The sequence below is a fragment of the Salvelinus alpinus genome, chromosome 22, assembly GCF_045679555.1.
Source record: "Salvelinus alpinus chromosome 22, SLU_Salpinus.1, whole genome shotgun sequence".
In the NCBI taxonomy this organism is placed as follows: Eukaryota; Metazoa; Chordata; class Actinopteri; order Salmoniformes; family Salmonidae; genus Salvelinus; species Salvelinus alpinus.
The window spans coordinates 7,296,892-7,315,328 of NC_092107.1; the positions used below are offsets into that span (position 1 = coordinate 7,296,892).

The 18,437-nt window shown below is 43.8% G+C and overlaps 1 protein-coding gene across 4 annotated transcripts in view; it reads left to right on the forward strand.

The window, feature by feature from the left end:
- The window catches only part of LOC139548896 (neurobeachin-like), a 354,477-nt gene that overhangs the window by 45,669 nt on the left and 290,371 nt on the right, over positions 1-18,437 (forward strand). For all 4 annotated transcript variants that reach the window (XM_071358831.1, XM_071358832.1, XM_071358833.1 and 1 more), the window contains exons 2-5: positions 14,743-14,974; positions 15,414-15,514; positions 15,899-15,994; positions 17,679-17,800. In XM_071358831.1, coding sequence (XP_071214932.1) covers positions 14,743-14,974; positions 15,414-15,514; positions 15,899-15,994; positions 17,679-17,800 — 551 coding nt within the window. The remainder of the gene's footprint in view (positions 1-14,742; positions 14,975-15,413; positions 15,515-15,898; positions 15,995-17,678; positions 17,801-18,437) is intronic.

The following is an 18,437-nucleotide window of genomic DNA, read 5'->3' on the forward strand; positions in this document are numbered from 1 at the left end:
CAGGGTGATGCTAACACTCAGTGGACACAACCAGTTAACATGGTGATGCTAACACTCAGTGGACACAACCAGTTAACAGGGTGATGCTAACACTCAGTGGACACAACCAGTTAAAGCATGTCTAGTTAACCTGTCTATATAAAGTTGACAGTGCATGTCCGAGCAAAAACAAAGCCATGAGGTCGAAGGAGTTGTCCGTAGAGCTCCGAGACAGGATTGTGTCGAGACACAGATCTGGGGAAGGGTACCAAAAAAATTTATGCAGCATTGAAGGTCCCCTAGAACACAGTGGCCTCCATCCTTCTTAAATGGAAGAAGTTTGGAACCACCAAGGCTTTTCCTAGAATTGGCCGCCCAGCCAAACTGAGCAATCGGGGGATAAGGACCTTGGTCAGGGTGGTGACCAAGAACCCGATGGTCACTCTGACAGACCTCCAGAGTTCCTCTGTGGAGATAGGAGAACCTTCCAGTAGGACAACCATCTCTGCACAGCAATCCACCAATCAGGCCTTTATGGTAGAGTGCCACTCCTCAGTAAAAGGCACATGACAGCCCACTTGGAGTTTGCCAAAAGGCAACTAAAGACTCTCAGACCATGAGAAAAAGATTCTCTGGTCTGATGAAGCCAAGATTGAACTATTTGGCCTGAATGCCAAGCTGGAGGAAACCTGGCACCATCCCTACGGTGAAGCATGGTGGTGGCAGCATCATACTGTGGGGATGTTTTTCAGAGGCAGGGACAGGGAGACTAGTCAGGATCAAAGCAAGATGAACAGGGCAAAGTACAGAGAGATCCTTGATGAAAACCTGCTCCAGAGCGCTCAGGACCTCAGACTGGGGTGAAGGTTCACCAACAGAACAACGACCCTAAGCACACAGCCAAGACGACTCCGGAGTGGCCCTGGGACTAGTCTCTGAAAGTCCTTGAATGGCCCTGCCAAAGCCCGGAATTTAACCCGATCTAACATTTCTGTGCAGCAACGCTCCCCATCCAACCTGACAGAGCTTGAGAAGATCTGCAGAGAATAATGGGAGAAACTCCCCAAATACAGGTGTGCCAAGCTTGTAGCGTCATACACAATAAGACACAAGGCTGTAATCGCTGTCAAAGATGCTTCAACAAAGACCTTAGTAAAGGGTCTGAATACTTATGTAAATGTGATATTTCAGTTTTTTATTTGTAATGAATTTGCAAAAATGTCAAACTTTTTTCTTTGTCATTATGGGGTATTGTGTGTAGTTTGAGGGGAAAATACAATTGAATACATTTTAGAATAAGGCTGTAACGTAACAAAATGTGGAAAAAGTCAAGGGGGCTGAACACTTTCCTAAGGCACATACCTACCTGCCTGCCTGCCTACCTGCCCGCCTGCCTGCCCGCCTGCCCAGCCCAGCCCAAAGTTTGGACGCATCAATTTATTCAAGGGTTTTTCAATATTTTTACTATTTTCTACATTGTGGAATAATAGTGAAGACATGCAAACTATGAAATAACACATATGGATTCATGTAGTAACCAACAAAGTGATATTCAAATCATAGATTCTTCAAAGTAGCCACCCTTTGCCTTGATGACAGCTTTGCACACTCTTGGCATTGTCTCAACCAGCTTCACCTGGAATGCTTTTCCAACAGTCTTGACGGATTTCCCACATATGCTAAGCACTTGTTGGCTGCTTTTCCTTCACTCTGCAAAGCACCCCCACCCCATCACACTTCCTCCTCCATGCTTCATGGTGGGAACTACACATGCAGAGATCATCCGTTCATTTACTCTGCGTCTCACAAAGACACGTGGTTGGAACCAAAAATCTAAAGTTTGGACTCATCAGACCAAAGGACAGACTTCCACCGGTCTAATGTCCATTGCTCGTGTTTCTTGGCCCAAACATGGCTCTTCTTCTTATTGACGTCCTTTAGTAGTGGTTTCTTTGCAGCAATTCGACCATGAAGGCCTGATTCACGCAGTCTCCTCTGAACAGCTGATGTCGAGATGTGTGTGTTACTTGAACTCTGTGAAGCATTTATTTGGGCTGCCATTTCTGTGGCTGGTAACTCTAATGAACTTATCCTCTGCAGCAGAGGTATCTCTGGGTCTTCCTTTCCTGTGGCGGTCCTCATGAGAGCCAGTTTCATCATATCGCTTGATGGTTTTTGCCACTGCACTTGAAGAAATGTTCAATGTTTTTGAGTTTTTTTGCATTGACTGACCTTTGTCTTAAAGTAATGATTTACTGTCATTTCTCTTTGATTATTTGAGCTGTTCTTGCCATAATATGGACTTGGTCTTTTACCAAATAGGTCTATCTTCTGTATATCACACCTACCTTGTCACAACACAACTGATTGGCTCAAACGCATTAAGAAGAAAATAAATTCCACAAATTAACTTTTACAATGCACACCTGTTAATTGAAATGCATTCCAGGTGACTACCTCATGAAGCTGGTTGAGAGAATGTAAATAGTGTGCAAAGGGTGGCTACTTTGAAGAATCTAAAATATAATATATTTTGATTTGTTTAACAATTTTGGGGGTTTCTACATGATTCCATATGTGTTATTTCATAGTTTTGATTATCTTCACTATTATTCTACAATGTAGAAAATCCCTTGAATGAGTAAGTGTGTCCAAACCTTTGACTGGTGTGTGTGTATATATACACATACTACATGACCAAAAGTATGTGGGCACCTGCTCGTCGAACATCACCCTCCAAATTCATGGGCATTAATATGGAGTCGCCCCCCCCTTTGCTGCTATAATAGGCTTCACTCTTCTGGTAAGGCTTTCCAGTAGATGTTGGAACATTTCTGAAGGGATTTTCTTACCTTCAGCCATGAGCATTAGTGAGGTCGGGCACTGATGTTGGGTGATTAGGCCTGGCTCGCAATTGGCATTCCATTTCATCACAAACGTGTTCGATGAGGTTGAATTCAAGTTCTTCCACACCGATCTCGACAAACCATTTCTGTATGGACCTCGCTTTGTGCACGGGGGCATTGTCATGCTGAAACAGGAAAGGTCCTTACCCAAACTGTTGCCACAAAGTTGGAAGCACAGAATCGCCTAGAATGTCATTGTATGCTGTAGCATTAAGATTTCCCTTCACTGTAACTAAGGGGCCTAGCCCGAACTATGACAAACAGCCCAGACCATTATTCCTCCTCCACCAAAATTTACTGTTGGCACTATGCATTGGGCAGGTAGTGTTCTCCTGGCATCCGCCAATCCCAGATTTGTCCGTCAGATGGTGAAGCACAATTAATGATTCACCTCTCCAGAGAACGGATTTCCAGTGCTCCAGAGTCCAACAGCGGCAAGCTTTACACCACTACAGCCAACACTTGGCATTGTGCATGGTGATCTTAGGCTTGTGTGTGGCTGCCCAGCCATGGAAACCCATTTCATGTAGCTCCCGACAAACAGTTATTTTGCTGAGGTTGCTTCCAGAGGCAGTTTGGAACTCGGTAGTGAGTGTTGCAACCGAGGACAGACTATTTTTTTCAGCTACGCGCTTCAGCACTCAGCATCCCTGTTTTGTTAGCTTGTGGCCTACCACTTCGTGGCTGAGCTGTTGTTGCGCCTAGACGTTTCCACTTCACAATAACAGCACTTTCCGTTGACAGGGGCAGCTCTAGAAGGGCAGAAATTTGATGAACTGACTTGTTGGAAAGGCGGCATCATATAACGGTGCCACGTTGAATGTCACAGAGGTCTTCAGTAAGGCCATTCTACTGCCAACGTTTGTCTATGGCCATTGCATGACTGTGCTCGATTTAATACAACTGTCAGCCACCAGTCTGGCTGAAATAGCCGAATTCACTCTATTGAGGGGGTGTCCACATACTTTTGTGTGTGTGAATGTATGTATGTATGTAGGTATATACAGTATATATACATATATATATCAGTCGTGGCCAAAAGTTTTGAGAATGACACAAATATACATTTTCACAAAGTTTGCTGCTTCAGTGTCTTTAGATATTTTTGTCAGATGTTACTATGGAATACTGAAGTATAATTACAAGCATTTCATAAGTGTCAAAGGCTTTTATTGACAATTACATGAAGTTGATACAAAGAGTCAATATTTGCATTGTTGACCCTTCTTTTTCAAGACCTCTGCAATCCGCCCTAGCATGCTGTCAATTAACTTCTGGGCCACATCCTGACTGATGGCAGCCCATTCTTGCATAATCAATGCTTGGAGTTTGTCAGAATTTGTGGGGTTTTGTCTGTCCACCCGCTTCTTGAGGATTGACCACAAGTTCTCAATGGTATTAAGGTCTGGGGAGTTTCCTGGCCATGGACCCAAAATATCAATGTTTTGTTCCCCGAGCCACATAGTTATCACTTTTGCCTTATGGCAAGGTGCTCCATCATGCTGGAAAAGGCATTGTTCATCACCAAACTGTTCCTGGATGGTTGGGAGAAGTTGCTCTCGGAGGATTTGTTGGTACCATTCTTTATTCATGGCTGTGTTCTTAGGCAAAATTGTGAGTGAGCCCACTCCCTTGGCTGAGAAGCAACCCCACACATGAATGGTCTCAGGATGCTTTACTGTTGGCATGACACAGGACTGATGGTAGCGCTCACCTTGTCTTCTCCGGACAAGCTTTTTTCCGGATGCCCCAAACAATCGGAAAGTAGATTCATCAGAGAAAATTACTTTACCCCAGTCCTCAGCAGTCCAATCCCTGTACCTTTTGCAGAATATCAGTCTGTCCCTGATGTTTTTCCTGGAGAGAAGTGGCTTCTTTGCTGCCCATCTTGACACCAGGCCATCCTCTAAAAGTCTTCACCTCACTGTGCATGCAGATGCACTCACACCTGCCTGCTGCCATTCCTGAGCAAGCTCCGTACTGGTGGTGCCCCGATCCCGCAGCTGAATCAACTTTAGGAGACAGTCCTGGTGCTTGATGAACTTTCTTGGGCGCCCTGTAGCCTTCTTCACAACAAATGAACCGCTCTACTTTAAGTTCTTGATGATACGATAAATGGGTGATTTAGGTGCAATCAACTGGCAGCAATATCCTTGCCTGTGAAGCCCTTTTTTGTGCAAAGCAATGATGACGGCACGTGTTTCCTGCAAAATGACCTCCAGCAGGCCACAAATGTGCATGTGTCTGCTCAAACGGTCAGAAACAGACTCCATGAGGGTGGTATGAGGGCCCGACGTCCACAGGTGGGGGTTGTGCTTACAGCCCAACACCGTGCAGGACGTTTGGCATTTGCCAGAGAACACCAAGATTGGCAAATTCGCCACTGGCGCCCTGTGCTCTTCACAGATGAAAGCAGGTTCACACTGAGCACATGTGACACGTGACAGAGTCTGGAGACGCCGTGGAGAACGTTCTGCTGCCTGCAACATCCTCCAGCATGACCGGTTTGGCGGTGGGTCAGTCATGGTGTGGGGTGGCATTTCTTTGTGGGGCCGCACAGCCCTCCATGTGCTCGCCAGAGGTAGCCTGACTGCCATTAGGTACCGAGATGAGATCCTCAGACCCCTTGTGAGACCATATGCTGACACATGCACATCTGTGGCCTGCTGGAGGTAATTTTGCAGGGCTCTGGCAGTGCTCCTCCTTGCACAAAGGCGGAGGTAGCGGTCCTGCTGCTGGGTTGTTGCCCTCCTACGGCCTCCTCCACATCTCCTGATGTACTGGCCTGTCTCCTGGTAGCGCCTCCATGCTCTGGACACTACGCTGACAGACACAGCAAACCTTCTTGCCACAGCTCGCATTGATGTGCCATCCTGGATGAGCTGCACTACCTGAGCCACTTGTGTGGGTTGTAGACTCCGTCTCATGCTACCACTAGAGTGAAAGCACCGCCAGTATTCAAAAGTGACCAAAACATCAGCCAGGAAGCATAGGAACTGAGAAGTGGTCTGTGGTCACCACCTGCAGAACCACTCCTTTATTGGGGGTGTCTTGCTAATTGCCTATAATTTCCACCTTTTGTCTATTCCATTTGCACACCAGCATGTGAAATTTATTGTCAATCAGTGTTGCTTCCTAAGTGGACAGTTTGATTTCACAGAAGTGTGATTGACTTGGAGTTACATTGTGTTGTTTAAGTGTTCCCTTTTATTTTTTTGAGCAGTGTATATATATATATACTGAGATCATGTGACACTTAGATTGCACACAGTTGAACTTTATTTAACTAATTATGTGACTTCTGAAGGTAATTGGTTGCACCAGATCTTATTTAGGGGTTTCATAGAAAAGGGGGTGAATACATATGAACGCACCACTTTTCCGTTTGATAATGTTTTTCATTTCACATCACCAATTTGGGCTATTTTGTGTATGTCCATTACATGAAATCCAAATAAAAATCAATTTAAATTATAGGTTGGAATGCAACAAAACAGGAAAAACACGAAGTGGGATGAATACGTTTGCAAGGCACTGTATACAGTACCAGTCAAGTTTGGACACACCTACTCATTCAATGGTTTCTCTTTATTTTTACATTTTCTACATTGTAGAATAATAGTGAAGACATCAAAACTATGAAATAACATATTGAATCATGTAGTAACCAAAAAAGTGTTAAACAAATCGAAATTGTAGTCACTATTGGTCATGGCACATCATCAAGGCTCCTCTAGAGATCTGCTAGATTTCCTTTCTCCTCTAATTGCGTTGTGGGTTGGGTTTTGATACAATGGTTTCTTTCCAGGATTTATGGTTACCTTGATAATCTTCTTGTGTACCTTCGACAATGATAGAACATTCCATTTATTGCAATATTTTATGGACATTATTTGATTTCCTTTCAGATAGTCGATGTCATGATACTCGTGCTTCTACAGGTAATGTTAGCAGTAAGCATTAAGCTAGATAAATGAAACAGGCTGGGATTTAAAATCTTTCATTTTCCCCCTGATTTATTATGTGGAGAGAAGGTGATTAAACTACTTCTGTTCTTCCCCAGTCCCTCTCCCTCCATCTCTCCTCCCTCTCTCCTCCATCTCTCCTCCCTCTCCTCCATCTCTCCTCCCCCTCTCCCCTTCTATCCCTCTTCCTCTCACTCTCTCCTCCCTGGTAATTAGACTCCCTCTTTCCTCCATCTCTCCTCCCTCTCTCCTCCATCTCTCCTCCCCCTCTCCCCTTCTATCCCTCTTCCTATCACTCTCTCCTCCCTGGTAATTAGACTCCCTCTTTCCTCCATCTCTCCTCCCTCTCTCCTCCATCTCTCCTCCCCCTCTCCCCTTCTATCCCTCTTCCTATCACTCTCTCCTCCCTGGTAATTAGACTCCCTCTTTCCTCCCTCTCTCCTTCTTCTCTCCTCCCTCTTCCCTCTCTAGGTTAAGTTGTTGGTACTCAAGATATCTCCTCTCTGCTGCAGAGACTACCTTCCTGTTCTGTTCCTGTTCAATAAATCACCCAGGTCCTTTTAGCCCTCACAAAGGGACTGCTGATTTGATATAATGTTTCCTGAAAGTAATTGCAGCAACCGAATCAGGTGATAGAATGCTACAGGCCTGGAGGAGAGCAGGATGGGGAGGACAGGAGGAAGTGTGTGCGTGTGTGTGTGCGTGCATTTGTGTGTCTGTGTGCATGCGCGTGCGTGTAGTAGCAAGGGAGGTAGAAACTCCCACACATGGACAGACATCTTTTTTCTCATGATGAACAGGGGCGGGCCAGCTGTTAATGATGCTGGGTCAGGGAGCAGAGCAATGTGATGCCCCATTAACTTTAAATAGATCTGCCATAGATCACACCTGATTGAGCAGTGGAGTTGATCATTCTGGACCATCTATATGTCCACATAAATGCATGGAGAAGATTATACTGTATAGATCAGACAGGATCACGTGTGTATGTCTCAACAATAATATGACTGTAATCACTAATCCTCTAATCTCTGGTGTTGACCTGTCCTTTGTGTTGTTCCTGTGTTTGTCCACCCCGGTGTGATCATGATCACATGCTGCATGTTAATCTGTAATCCAGTCACACTACCTCGCTGGGCTCTGCTGTTTCTCAGTGCTGGGGTTATGCACAATGCTCTGTTTAAACGTGCATCAACATTTCACTGTCGTCCCTACTTTCCCGTTCAGTGCACACATTGTTGCTCTAGCCCTGCGCAAACCCGTCTGATTCAACCACTCAACTCATCATCTAGCCCTTTGATCATGTGTGCGTGTGCAGGGCTGGAACAAAACTGTGTTGAGAAACTGTGACCCCCCCCCCCCCCCCCCCTGACAGCAGATGTGTAGTCCAAGCCAAGAGGATCAGGTGTCTGGATGATGTAGTGATGATCAGCAAGGAGGAGAGGGAAGGTTTGGCTGCAGGAAGCAGGAAGCAGGAGGTGGGTTGTGGCTTGTTTTAAAGGGCAAACCAGTGTGTAACTGGGCTCTCAGATATGTGCTCTGTTCACAGTAGCATCATGGCCTAGTTTACACACATTCATCAAAGCTGTTGTTTAAAAGACTGTTTCCTTTCTGGTGTTACATGGCTAGTACGCTGGGACTACACCATATATGTGTTTTGGTGTGTGTATGACGTTGACGTCCTGCTGATTAGAGTATAGACCATGACAGCTACAAAAGGGGTTTAATTTGTGGGTTTTGCCTGGTGCATTTACTCGCACAAGGCTGTTCTGCCAGTTATGCAAATGAATGAATTCATTTACATTATATTGGAATGAGGAAGTGGTTCTAGTCCCCAGAGCATCAGAGCAGCTGTGGTGTCCTACTATTCACACTACTACACAGTCTGGCAGACACACTGTGTGTGTGTGTGTATGTGTGTGTGTTGCTCACAGTGTTGTTCATTAGCGATGTTCAGCCGATTAATCAGGAGCAATAAACCCATTTCTATATCTAATCTCTCTCTCTCCCTCGCTCTCTTTCCTCCTCTCCCTCGCTCTCTTTCCTCCTCTTCCTCGCTCTCTTCCCCCTCTCTCTCGCTCTCTTTCACCCTCTCCTTGACTCTCTCTTTCCCCCTCTCCTTGACTCTCTTTCCCCCTCTCCTTGACTCTTTCCACCTCTCCCTTGCTCTCTTTCTCCCTCTCCCTCATTCTCTTTCTCCCTCTCCCTGACTCTCTTTCCCCCTCTCCCTCGCTCTCTTTCCCCCTCTACTTGACTCTTTCCCCCTCTACTTGACTCTTTCCCTCTCTCCCTGACTCTCTTTCCTCTCCTCTCTCTTATTCTCTTTCCTTCTCTCTGCCTCTCCATCTCTATATCCCTCTCTTACTTAGTCAAGGGAGAGTGGTCAGGGTCGGGCATGTGGATGTGGTGCTGTGGGATTATTAAGATACTCTTTTGAAGAGGTAGGGCTTCAGATATTTTCGGAAGGTGGGCAGGGACAACGTTCACTCTAAACTGTGCACCTCCTCCAGGACTGCCGCACAGTAGAAATGCCATGCCGCGCAGAGACAGAAGAGATTGAACTTGAATGAGTTCGCCCCATTAGTTTGCACTATATAGATCAACCAGTGGCGATTTGATTTACAATTCCGAGTTGGATGACCGTTCAAAACGTATTTCCCTGTCGGAGCTAGTTTTTCCAGGAATTTCCTGTCTTGAACTCACTGAAGTCAAGTTTTCGCAGTTCTGAGTTAACAGTTGTGTTGACAGCATGGCCAATGTTGAATGTTTATCATTTTAAACTTAATCCCAGATTTGGGACCATGCAGCCACTCCACTGAATAGCAGGCTAGTGAATGCTTTGCAATGCTTGCAGTTAGCCACTTTCACTGACTATTTCCAAACCACTCATTGTTGAATTTGCAATTGCCAACTTGTTGTGTAATGTTTATGGGCGATGAGCACCTATACGTTTTATCTATAATTTATTATCATTATTTATCTTCATATGACAAGGATTAAAAATGATTTGCCAGTAAATTTGTCGACTTGATTCATGATGACTGCTAGCTACGATTTTGTAAGTATGATGTTTTACATGATCAGTCCAATCAAAGCTACTGTAGATATAATAGAATTTGACAATTTTATCTGTGACCAATGATCTTTAGCTTTCTTGGATGGGCACTTCTAGTGTAACTCTATGGCAGCAACCAAGGGGCTTGAATTTTCAAGGTCTAACCTTAGACTTGGTGGTGACATAGTGAGAACACTGAGCTAATCATGGTGCAACTATAGAACATTACCAACACCTACGCTCCGTATTTTCCCGCTGGCTGCACCACCACCATAGAAAGCACTGAGCTAGGCTGAAACACCTGCATTTTGGAGCTGCCTTACTCAAGAAAGTAAAAAAGAGGACATGTTTGTGTGCAGCTTTATTAATTCAATGTTTGTTTGAGCCCAGGTGTGTCCCATTTTGCTGATAACCGTCCTGGCTCCGCCCATCGACATCCTATTAAGGAAAACAAGAGCAAAGAGAAGGAATTCGGCAGACAGAGTGGGTGGGTCGTCCCATATCATAGAAATCAAAAGCTATTTCCATGTGAAAATGTTATGGGATTTGCTCCATTGGTTTTGTTGGTAGGCCTACATTATGCTCAAATAGCCACAATAGCCTATTGGCTACTGTCTAAAACTGTAAAGCCTCAGTCTTCACTGTAAACGCGTGCCAGAAGTTGCACAAAATTCTCACAGCGTTCAAGTTTCTGCTCACAAGACCTACAATTTGCTCAGTGCCCCACAATTGCTGAGGTAACATTGGGCAAGGACTCTGCTGTCCTAGCTTCAGGGGGAAGCTGGTTTCTCCATAGTGGTGTCAGGACAGTGAAGCGCTTGGACTGGGCTGAGCGGGAGCCTGGCCTTTCTAGTCGTGACATTTTGTCAGGTCTCGAAGAGGGAGAGAAGAGCCCTGGGTTTACCCCCTCAGACTACTGGAGTGACTGTGTTAGATCACACTCCTGCAGAGTACTGAACAGTACTGTACATGTCACAGTGTCAGAAAGACAGAGAGAGGCTTAAGTACTTTACACACTATCAGGCTGACCTGATCCGTTCTGCTCTAGCCCTGGGTTGTGTCCCAAATGACATCCTATTCCCTATGTAGTGCAGTATAAAGGGAATATGGTACCATTTCTGGAAACAACCCTGGTCTTGTGCTGTTCTATTATCACTGTGACTTGGTGTAGACCTTTTCTGATCTTTGAGCGACTCGTCAAATTATTTTCCAGAAGGTTTGCTGCTGCATGGCTGCTGTACTCATTCTCTGCTGCACCAATGGAAGAACTGAACGTCAAAGTCCACCAGCTTTTATTTTTATTAAGGATGACAAGGAAACAGAAACAACACACCAGCATTTTTTGTCTACTTCCGCTGATGTACTCTGATGCTGGATACAGCAGTATAGCCTGAGCCTTCACAATGGGATGTCTCTTAGTATGGAGCAGCTGTGTATTCTTTTGGAGCAGCTGTGTATTTATTTTATTATTGATCTTGACATAATGCACGGATATTCCTCCTCCTTCTCTCCTCTGTTCATTCTCACCAACAGCTGAAAATAGGAATTAACTTCTATTTTTTTTTACCCGATTTGCTGTCCACTGTTTAGACTGGAAACCTACAGAAGATTACGTTTCTAGTCCAACCTACTGCCGTCACCATGGTGACCAGGAGTCTCTCCCTCTATCTCCCACCCCCTCTCTCTCTCTTTCTCTGGTTCGTAATCCTGCCAAGATGCAGTCAGGAGAAAGGAACTTCATCACTGATCAGGATGTTAAGTGTAACAGAGATCAATGGTGAGGATTTTAATACACAGAAAGATGGAGCGAATAGAGTGAAGGAGAGGTTGGGAGAGGTAGAGACTGAGCGTGAGAGGGGATAGGGAGAGAGGGACAGGTTGTAGTGAGAGAAAGTGAGTGGCCTGTAGAGTTAAAATGAAACGTGTATAATTTCTGTCACTGCCCATATGGAATGTTGTTGTTTTTCTCATCGCATATTATGTTAAGCTAAGCTGCCATCTATAGCTATATGTAGCCTGTTGCTTCCAGTAATCCTTAACAGATACTGTAATCTTAGATGGTGGACGAGGTACATTGTTATGTGTAACCAGACTGTATGTTTCCAATATAGATTCTGCTCATTATACATTCTGCTCATTATACATTCTGCTCATTCTTAATGCAGCTACTCACACAGAGACATCTGGTGCCTGGGTGATTGTGGGACCTAATCAAGAATCTGATTTGAAGATGGTTTTTAATCCAAAAGAGATTGTAAATGAAAGTGTTATTCTGCTAATAGAAGCAGTGGCACTGCTGTGCATACTAAACATTTCAGGTTAAAAAGTAGTTATTCTGTCTTTCATCCAACCAGCAGATCGTGATCAATTAAAGATACCCCATCACACTGTAAAAAAAGGCTTTGCACTGCACAACGTGTTATTTTCAACTTCAAGATTTTGTTGATGATTAGACTCCCTGTATCCTTGTTCTCTGCTCTCTCCTCTCTGCTGTCCTCTCACTGGTTTATAGGAGCACCCTAATTCCATTTTTGATGTCCCAAATGGCTCTGGTCAAAAGTAGTGCACTATATATGGAATAGGGTGCTATTTAGGACACATCCCTGGAGTTTAGAATGCAGACATTCAGCTCTACTGCTGTACAGTACATCCAATGTACATCATGTTAACTCTCCTTGCCTCTGGCATACCTCAGGCTTACACAATGTACCTACATTTCTGAATCTGCTGAGTCTTTGACAACCCTTAAGTTCTTCTTACGTATAGTTTAAACAAACTTTCAAGCTAAAGGTATACAAGGATACCTGTATACATTTTCTTCCATTAAGTTCTTAGCATTGATTATGCTGTAGCATGGTTGAGCCAGTTGAAGTGGTTAAAGTGGTGTGTGTAATGACTGGTATAATTACTCTAACAGTCTGACTGGCTATGTGAGTGAGAGGCTGAAAGCTTCTAAGGCTACGTTTAGACAGGCGTCCCAATTCTGATCTTTTTCCACTAATTGTTATTTTGACCAATCACAACAGATCTTTTCACATCAGATCTTTTTCAGAGCTGATCTGATTGGTCGAAAGACCAATTAATGAAAAAAGATCTGAATTGGGCTGCCTGTTTAAACGCAGCCTAAATGGCTAATCTGTGTCCATATTTACGTTACAAATACCACTCTATTCCCTATTTAGTGCACTACTTTTGACTAGAGACTTTTAACCAGAGCACTAAATAGGGAATAGGGTGTCATTGGGGACGCATCCCATGTCTTAATCTATACCTCTCCTCCTCCTCTCTGAGCACAATGGCTGCAGATTACTAGGATGTAAAACTGTAATTAGTCTGCTGCTTACTGTCTGTGAATGGAGGGAGGGATGGAGAGGTACTGTAGGAGAGAGAGATGCAGGGCTCTTTGTCTCTATCTCTCTCTATACCATGGCCTACTAGCCTGCCAATCTATTTGCAGTAAAAATGTTGAGGTTGTTTGCTCAACCCACAATGTAATGGAGAAGCTTGTTCTTAGTCAGAATCCTGGTTCTCTGGTGTAGAGAAGAAAGTAAATAAACATGATTGAGCCGGTCCTGTTTTTATCCTAACTTCAACTGCACACAGTCTGCTCTGAAAATCAATTCCTCTCATTGAAAAGAAAGTTTTTGTCAAGATGTTAAATTCCACAGGAATACTTTCCCTGGGCCCTGTACTCTAGTACCAGACAGGTACACATTGGTGCCTTTTATAATAAAAATAATTACTACTGGTATCACGACTCAGGATATGACCCAGATGCGGACACGGGAGGCAGATAGTACAGTTCTCAAATGATTTATTGAAAACAGGCTCAGGGTCAGGGCAGGGAAAACTAGGAAAACAGACTTGAGAAAAAGGAAGACGGGGAAGCACGCTGGTAAGAAAAGACGAACTGGCAACAGACAAACCGAGAACACCGGTATAAATACACAAGGGATAATGTGAAGGTGGGCGACAGCTGGAGGGGGATGGAGACAAGCACAAAGACAGGTGAAACAGATCAGGGTGTGACAACTGGAGCTGAGTTCTACCTAAATAGAATGAGGGATAAATAAATGAAAAGACAAAGCAGAGTAGCGAGGATAATACAGGGGTGAGGAGAAGGATAGAAGAAGAGGAGAAGAGAAGATGGTGGGGTAGGGAGATGAGAGGACATGTGCATTTTGTTGGACCCAGGTAGTCTGTTCAGTGTGCAACAGTGTGAACACGGTCTATATTTAGCAAGGGTTTGTTACTGTAAGCTCTGCTTTATAGAGGTCGGTTTTCTGAACAGCTTGGCCATTGAACCACATCAGATTGCTTATTACCCTCCCCCTCTCTCTTGCACGGGCTTTCGCTCTCTCTCTCTCTCTCTCTTTCGTTAGATCTGCTATTAGTTCTTACCTTATTTCCTGCAGGCTTTGTCCTGTCAGTCCCAGTGATGGTACCTGGAGAGTTTCTGACCCTATTTTCTGCATGGCTGCTTCCATGCCCACCAGTCATGATGCAGCCTCTGTGTGTTCTCTGTGTGTTCTCTGTGTGTTCTTTGTGTGTTCGCGCTACTAGAGGCGACCAATTAATTGCCTGTTGAGCTTCAAGAATAGAAATATGGATTGTTGGTTGATCGGTAAGCCCTTTCCCTTCCACTTTCCAACCAACATGGGATTTTACATTACAACCCTTCGTATTTCTGAGCCTTTTGTAATACAATCACTGTCTCGTAGAGGAAAAGGCCTCCTCTCTCTTACTGAACTGGCAATCATGTCTGTTAATCTCATACTACCTCTCCATCCCTTCCCTTCCCTCCTCTCCCTCCCCTCCCTACATCTCTCCTCTCCAGCTGGTGGGGGGTGAGTTTGACCTGGAGCAGAACTTCATCATAGCGGCGGCAGAGAGCCTGGGCTGTATGGTGGAGCTGTTGGAGCACTGTGATGTGACCTGCCAGGCTGAGGTGTGGTCCATGTTCACAGCCATCCTCAAGAAGAGTGTCCGTAACCTCCAGACCAGCACTGAGGTGGGCCTCATAGAGCAGGTGCTGCTGAAGATGAGCTCCGTTGACGACATGATCGCAGGTAAAGGAACACACGCCCGCATGCACACAAATACACACACACATACACAAAAAATAGTCCATAGAGCTTGTTCCATGGCCAGGTGCCTATAGTAAGCCTGCAGTACAGTACACTACAGTACCCACTGCAGCGTGCTAGGTGGATGGATGTGGATTAAGTTAATATTTTAAGCATATTGAAATTCCTCTGGCTTAAAGGAGAGGAAAGATTGAAAAGAGAAAATATCATTAGTCACAGTGTGTTTTATAATGAGACTGAATTTAATTTCAGATGGCAAACTAAAGGCTTGGCACTTTTCAACTCTTTTTAATTCTATTGTGAAATATGAGGGCATGTTTCTATTGTGGATTTTTTACAGTAAATAATTAACCCCTATCTGCCAGTGAGGAAATTGAAGTACCAACTCAACACTACTGTGTGTGTGTGTGTCTGTCTGTAGACCTGCTGGTGGATATGTTTGGAGTGCTGGCCAGCTACAGCATCACAGTGAAGGAGCTCAAACTGCTGTTCAGTATGCTGAGGGGAGACCGAGGACTCTGGGTAAGTTGTAGGAGTAGAGGACTCTGGGTAAGTCATGGGAGGAGAAGGAGAGGTTACAAGTTGGGGTTATAATCATCTGTTGTATGTGATGAACATGGCTCATATACAATATTCTCTCCATCTCATCCCTATATCACCTCTTTCTCTCTTTCCTCATCTCTTCCCTCGTTTCTTCTCTCTTCCCTTTATGTCCCTTCATGTCCCCACTTTGTCTCTTCCCTCCATCTCTTTGCTCTCTTCTCCATCTTTCCTCTTCCCTTTCTCCTCCCTCTTTCTCTTCTCTCTCTATTCTCGCCATCTCTTCTCTCTCTCGTCTCGCAATCTCTTCTCTCTCTCCTCCCTCCATCTCTTCTCCTCTCTCCTACCACCATCTCTCCACTTCAGCCGAGGCATGCAGTGAAGCTGCTGTCTGTTCTGAACCAGATGCCTCAGAGACACGGTCCAGACACTTTCTTCAACTTCCCCGGACGCAGTGCTGCGGTAAGACTTTACACGCTGGGCTGGGCTGGGCTGGGCTGGGCTAGGCTGGGCTGGGCTAGCCTGGTGATGTGGACATTCCCTCTTATTATACACTGAAAATAAATTATGTTTTTGTTTGTGTGATTAGTGAATAAAGTTATACATCAACTGTACGTATCTGTCACTGTTCTATAATACGAGAAATCAGCTGTTCGAGTTGCCAAACGTCAGCCTCGAAACCTTAATGACTTGGAGAAGATCTGCAAAGAGGAGTGGGACAAAATCCCTCCTGAGATGTGTGCAAACCTGGTGGCCAACTACAAGAAACGTCTGACCTCTGTGATTGCCAACAAGGGTTTTGCCACCAAGTACTAAGTCATGTTTTGCAGAGGGGTCAAATACTTATTTCCCTCATTAAAATGCAAATCAATTTATAACATTTTTGACATGCGTTTTTCTGGATTTTTGTTGTTGTTATTCTGTCTCTCACTGTTCAAATAAACCTACCATTAAAATTATAGACTGATCATTTCTTTGTCAGTGGGCAAACGTACAAAATCAGCAGGGGATCAAATATTTTTTTCCCTCACTGTATATTACACCATTTTAAAGATACACTTGTTGTAAATCCAGCCAGAGTGTCCGATTTCAAATAGGCTTTACGACGAAAGCAAACCAAACAATTATGTTAAGTGAGTGCCTATTCACAGAAAAACTCAGCCATTTTTCCAGCCAATGAGAGGAGTCACAAAAAGCAGAAATATAGATAAAATTAATCACTAACCTTTGATGATCTTCATCAGATGACACTCATAGGACTTCATGTTACACAGTACATGTATGTATGTTTTGTTCGGTAAAGTTCATATTTATTTCCAAAAATCTCAGTTTACATTGGCGCGTTACGTTCAGTAGTTCCAAAACATCCAGTGATTTTAAAGAGAGCCACATCAATTTACAGAAATAGTCATAATAAATTTATGAAAATACAAGTGTTACACATTGAATTTTAGATCCACTTCTCCTTAATGCAACCGCTGTGTCAGATTTCAAAAAAACTTTATGGAAAAGCAAACCTTGCAATAATCTGAGTACGGCGCTCAGACGACAAAACACAGAGTGTTTTCTATCTAAATCTACTAATAATATGCATATCCTAGGATCTGGGCCTGAGTAGCAGGCAGTTTACTCTGGGCTTGCTTTTCATCCGGATGTCAAAATACTGCCCCCTACCACAAAGAAGTTAATCCAAGATGGCGTAGCATCTTGCCTTATTGCCTTACCTCCCTTTTTCTACTGTATTATTGACTGTATGTTTGTTTATTTCATGTGTAACTCTGTTGTTGTATGTGTCGAACTGCTTTGCTTTATCTTGGCCAGGTCGCAGTTGTAAATGAGAACTAGCATACCTGGTTAAATAAAGGTAAAATAAAAAAATATGGTAAAGCAGTCTGGTGCCTGACTGCACTGTCAATGGCGTGGTATGCACCCATTGGCTGATGCATGCAATGTCTAAGCAGGGGAACGGCTCCTAAATCTGCAAAAGAGTAATTCGTCTCCATCCAGTGTTTGTCTTCATAGAGTCATCCATCCACCATCTAAAGAACCATCACACGACAGCAGTATGTTTGTTACTTTATTTGTTTTAGAGATAACGCTTCCTCTGGAGTCTATGATAAGTCTCTTTCTTTCTTTCTTTCTCCAGGCCATAGCTCTGCCTCCCATTGCCAAGTGGCCTTACCAGAACGGCTTCACTCTCAACACCTGGTTCAGGATGGACCCTCTAAACAACATCAATGTAGACAAAGACAAACCATATCTCTACTGGTGAGTAGTACATATAAACCATATCTCTACTGGTGAGTAGTACATATAAACCATATCTCTACTGGTGAGTAGTACATATAAACCATATCTCTACTGGTGAGTAGTACATATAAACCATATCTCTACTGGTGAGTAGTACATATAAACCATATCTCTACTGGTGAGTAGTAGACATATAAACCATATCTCTACTGGTGAGTAGTACATATAAACCATATCTCTACTGGTGAGTAGTACATATAAACCATATCTCTACTGGTGAGTAGTACATATAAACCATATCTCTACTGGTGAGTAGTACATATAAACCATATCTCTACTGGTGAGTAGTACATATAAACCATATCTCTACTGGTGAGTAGTAGACATATAAACCATATCTCTACTGGTGAGTAGTACATATAAACCATATCTCTACTGGTGAGTAGTACATATAAACCATATCTCTACTGGTGAGTAGTACATATAAACCATATCTCTACTGGTGAGTAGTACATATAAACCATATCTCTACTGGTGAGTAGTACATATAAACCATATCTCTACTGGTGAGTAGTACATATAAACCATATCTCTACTGGTGAGTAGTACATATAAACCATATCTCTACTGGTGAGTAGTACATATAAACCATATC